Source organism: Xiphophorus maculatus, chromosome 5 (assembly GCF_002775205.1).
Source record: "Xiphophorus maculatus strain JP 163 A chromosome 5, X_maculatus-5.0-male, whole genome shotgun sequence".
NCBI lineage: Eukaryota > Metazoa > Chordata > Actinopteri > Cyprinodontiformes > Poeciliidae > Xiphophorus > Xiphophorus maculatus.
Window position 1 is genome coordinate 21,213,612 of NC_036447.1, and position 4,116 is coordinate 21,217,727.

The window sequence follows — 4,116 nt, forward strand, 5'->3', positions numbered from 1 at the left end:
GCAAAAGCCATCAAAATTAAAAGATTTCCATTTTAGAAAGATTTCATTTCATCCGTTTAGTAAAAATGTTGCTATACTTTTAAAAAAAAAGTCTATGTCTGTGTCACCGCAAAATGTGTGTAAGAGTTTCTATAATTACCTTTCATATAAATGTTAACATCTGCAGTCTAAGCTGTTCACACACCAATAAATGTAATTTATATTGAACTTTTTTTTTTTTGCTAAAGCTGCTAAAGCTTGTGTGCTACCCTTTGATAATAGGCAGTGGAAGCAAAAAGTGTGGCTGGTGAGAATATTACAGCCGATGAGCAACTTGAAACTTGAAAGCTCCATTTTCATTCTGTTATCACCAGATTAGATTTTGGTATAGTTCTAAAGACTTTCTTAAAGATGTTTCTCAAAGCCTGCGTGTCCAAAATAACTGCAGCTGCCATGTCCTCCACCCCTGGGTCCACTTTTCACAGAGGTGAAACTGTCACTGGCATGTGTCAATTCTGTCACTATACGAGCAGCTGGAAGACCAAAATATTTTTAATATATATTTATTGTAAAGCAGTGACTTGAGTTTGCCACTGATGAGAAAAACAAACATGTTTGTACCTTTACCATGCCCTTTAGGAACAAGAAAATGTGGATTTACGAGTTTGACTTGTTGGTGGACAAATGAACCCCTACCCCGTGATCGCCACACCCATGGCAAAGAAGGGATTAGATAGAAGAGGGGTAATCTGCCAAATGCATTCCTCCTTTCATGTGAAGCTCCAGGCCCTTCCCACTTTGCTGCTATATAACCAGGGAGTCCCAGTGGTGTTTTGTACTGCAGATCATCTCCAGTTGTTCTTGCTGGTTCAGATCCAAACTCTCCAAGATGTCTTTCTCCTCCAGATCCTTTGGCCAGAGGTCCACTGGTCAGAAGACCATGAGTGTCTACGGCGGAGCAGGAGGTTCTGGCACCCGCATCTCCGTAGGCCAGATTGACTACTTGTCCCGTTCAGGAGCCATCAACACCAATAATCTCGATCTCCACGTTGATGCCAACGAGAAGGCCACGCTTCAGAACCTGAACGACCGTCTGGCCTCCTACCTGGAGAAGGTGCACAAGCTGGAGAAGGAGAACGAACGGCTGGAAAAGCAGATCGCAGAGTGGTACACAAGCAAAACTGTGATCAGCCATGATTACAGTGCCTACATGGCCACCATCGAAGATCTGCAGAACAAGGTAAGAGAAAACACCCAGAAGGCTGCCACCCCTGTAGGTCTGATGGAACCACATGTTGTGTCTGTGAAGGTGCCACGTTATAAGATTTTTAGATGTCTTTCAAAGTGTGCGGTTAAGAAATTTTAATTACTATCATAACAAATTCAGGCCTCAATGGAGGGTTGATTTTCACCGTGACTCATTTATCAGTCCTTGTTTAATGGCTAATTTTAATCATGAGTTACATTCTAAATTCATGATTAAATTAATTTAAACTTTATTTTAAAAGTTAAGTCAATATAATCAAACCATATTTGTGGATGAAGCACAATACTCCTTCTACTCTTTGTCATCAGGTAACACTAAGAAACAAAAAAAAAGATATGCTCACCTTTATTGAACAGCATTCCTGATTTATTTTTCCATCCTCAGATCCGAGAAGCCACCATGGTCAACATAAGGACCTACTTGGAGATTGACAATTCAAAACTGGCTGCTGATGACTTTAAAATGAAGTGAGTCTAAGTGTTTACTCCCAGCTCCTGCTGTGCCATTTCGCTAATGCATCACAACGTAACGTGAACTCATGCCCTACAGAAAACGTCTTCTGCCTGAAACCTCTCTGACCTGTTCTGCCCTTCCTTATCAGATATGAGACCGAGCTCAGCATGAGGCAGGCTGTAGAGGCCGACATCGCTGGGCTGAAGAGAGTTTTGGATGATCTCACTATGTGCAAAATGGATCTGGAGAGTCAGCAGGAGACTCTGAAGGAGGAGCTCATCATGCTGAAGAGGAACCACGAGGAGGTAAAGCTGCAGAGAAAACAGAGAGCCTGTGACAAAGAAACAAGTTCGACGACTTTGGGGTGCCTGATAAGTCAATATGTCTGTCCACACCAGGCCTAAACAGAAGCTGGACTGACCCGATCCGACTATGATTAATTAACGCTGGTTGTAAATCATCTATCCGCACCTATTTACTTTACTAGTAACCTTAGTTTGACTCATATTTCTGTTGTGTGCTAAAGATAAAACACATTACTTCTTCCTCGCCCCAGATAAAACAGATGGAATATTACTTTAGGCTGCATTTAAATGAAAGAACTGGTGGCATTTTTGTTGTTCCTGGGTCTGCCCTTTGCTCTCTTGACATACCCATATGTTGTTCTCTTCCTGTAAGATTATTTAATTCTCCTACAGGACTTGGCTCAGCTGAGGAAGCAGATGAGCGGCCAGGTTAACGTGGAGGTCGACGCTGGTTCTCAAGTTGACCTGAACCGGATCATGACGGAGATCAGGGAGCACTACGAGGCTCTGATTGCCAAGAACCGCAAGGATCTTGAGCAGTGGCACCAGAGCAAGGTGAGACACAAAGCTGCAGTCCTTTCAGTCCAACAGAGCTTCACTGGACTCCAACAACATTTGATGTGATTCTGTCCAGATTACAGTGGTGGAGAAGGGTGTAGCAGAACAAACAACCAATCTTCAGACATCCCACACTGAGATTAAAGAACTGAAGAACACCCTGCAGAAATATCAGATTGAACTGCAGTCACATCAGAGTATGGTAAGCCTCATCTCTTCCTTGTCACATTTTCACTCCATTCAGTTTACCTCCCCATGCAGTTGAACCAAACTATGAAAAAAACTAAACAAACATTTTTTCTCCTTCCCCAACAGAAATCATCTCTAGAGGCATCTCTGCTAGAGACTCAGCAACGCTACGCTGCCCAGCTATCAGGTCTGCAGGATGTCGTCACAGGCCTGGAAGCTCAGTTATCAAGTCTGAGCGAAAACATCAGAGAAAACGAACTGAAGTACAGCAATCTTCTGGACATCAAGACCCGTCTGGAGTTGGAGATTTCAGAGTACAGGAGGCTGCTTGATGGGGAGGACGTCAGGTGAGAGCCGGGCAAGATAAAGAGAACTTTATGAGTAAGATTAAATAAACATGAAGTAATCATTTCATTTCTTTTCCCTTTTCAAATAGCAGCTCTAGACAAGGTAAGATGAATTTTCTTCTAAATTTGCCATTTAAGTATTCTAATCTTTAAGAACATCAATTGGTTTATAAATCCTGCTTGTCTTTTTGCAGTGGTCACAAAGACCATCGTTGTGGAGGAGACAATTGTGGATGGAAAGGTGGTGTCTTCCTCCTCTTCCTCTAAAGTGGTGGATTAAAAATATTATAAAGCACAAGCAAAATTTAATAAAGGTCTTGCAGTCAAATTACATTTTCTTGTGTGTTTTTGTTATATATATATATATATATACACATTTAAACAGCAGTTTTCTTTTCATACAAACTGGGACAAAATATCATAATTATATTAGAAAAGACTATTTAGATCTGCTTCCTTTTCCACACCTACCCAGTGAACTAGCCTTGGTATTTATCTTTTCATGATTAAAACCACAAAGATTCACTAGCTAAAGACGCATGCTTCAGTATTTACTACAGACAGTAGTTTTGGGTTTCTTTTAAAAAGATTATTATTGTTATAGCACAGTTTTTTATGATTGCTAAAACATTCAAGTTAAAACTGTCCCACATTTAGCAAAACCTAACAGCCAATTAGCAAAACGCCACCCCAGATTTGCACAAATATTACCACATTAAAAACTTCAAATTTCTATTGTAAAACCCCCAAAACATTTAACAACTTTTAAATTAAAATTGATCATTTGAATTTATTTATTATAGGGACAGTGGATATTGATAACATTTCTGTCAAAATGCCAGTTAGCTTAAATGCAATTTTTCACTTGCAGTTCTTAGACACCCTAAGAAATTAGAAGTAGAACTATAAATTTACAAAACCAAAATTCTTTTCCATCTTATTTTATTCATTTAATTATAGACAATTATACACTAGAATACGAGATGCGATGTTTTTTGTGTTATAGCGGCTTTGCTAA

At 40.0% G+C, this 4,116-nt stretch overlaps 1 protein-coding gene across 2 annotated transcripts; it reads left to right on the forward strand.

Moving 5' to 3' along the window:
• Window positions 1-800: 800 nt before the first annotated feature.
• On the forward strand, window positions 801-3,429 carry LOC102229889 (keratin, type I cytoskeletal 13-like). Of its 2 annotated transcripts, none has more exons than XM_023334159.1 (8): window positions 801-1,219; window positions 1,631-1,713; window positions 1,848-2,004; window positions 2,398-2,559; window positions 2,639-2,764; window positions 2,878-3,098; window positions 3,191-3,201; window positions 3,293-3,429. In XM_023334159.1, the coding sequence occupies exons 1-8, from the start codon at window positions 869-871 to the stop codon at window positions 3,376-3,378; spliced, it is 1,197 nt and encodes a 398-aa protein (XP_023189927.1). In that variant the 5' UTR covers window positions 801-868; the 3' UTR covers window positions 3,379-3,429. The 2 variants fall into 2 exon arrangements, with proteins under 2 accessions (XP_023189927.1, XP_023189926.1); XM_023334158.1 differs by having other exon boundaries at window positions 802-1,219; window positions 3,188-3,201.
• Window positions 3,430-4,116: the final 687 nt, after the last annotated feature.

Coding starts and splice junctions, on each gene's coding strand:
- LOC102229889 (XM_023334158.1), top strand. CDS start 869: ATGTCTTTCTCCTCCAGATCCTTTGGCCAGAGGTCCACTGGTCAGAAG. Junction 2,560..2,638: donor AGCAGTGGCACCAGAGCAAG/GTGAGACACAAA, acceptor GATTCTGTCCAG/ATTACAGTGGTGGAGAAGGG. Junction 2,765..2,877: donor TGCAGTCACATCAGAGTATG/GTAAGCCTCATC, acceptor CTTCCCCAACAG/AAATCATCTCTAGAGGCATC.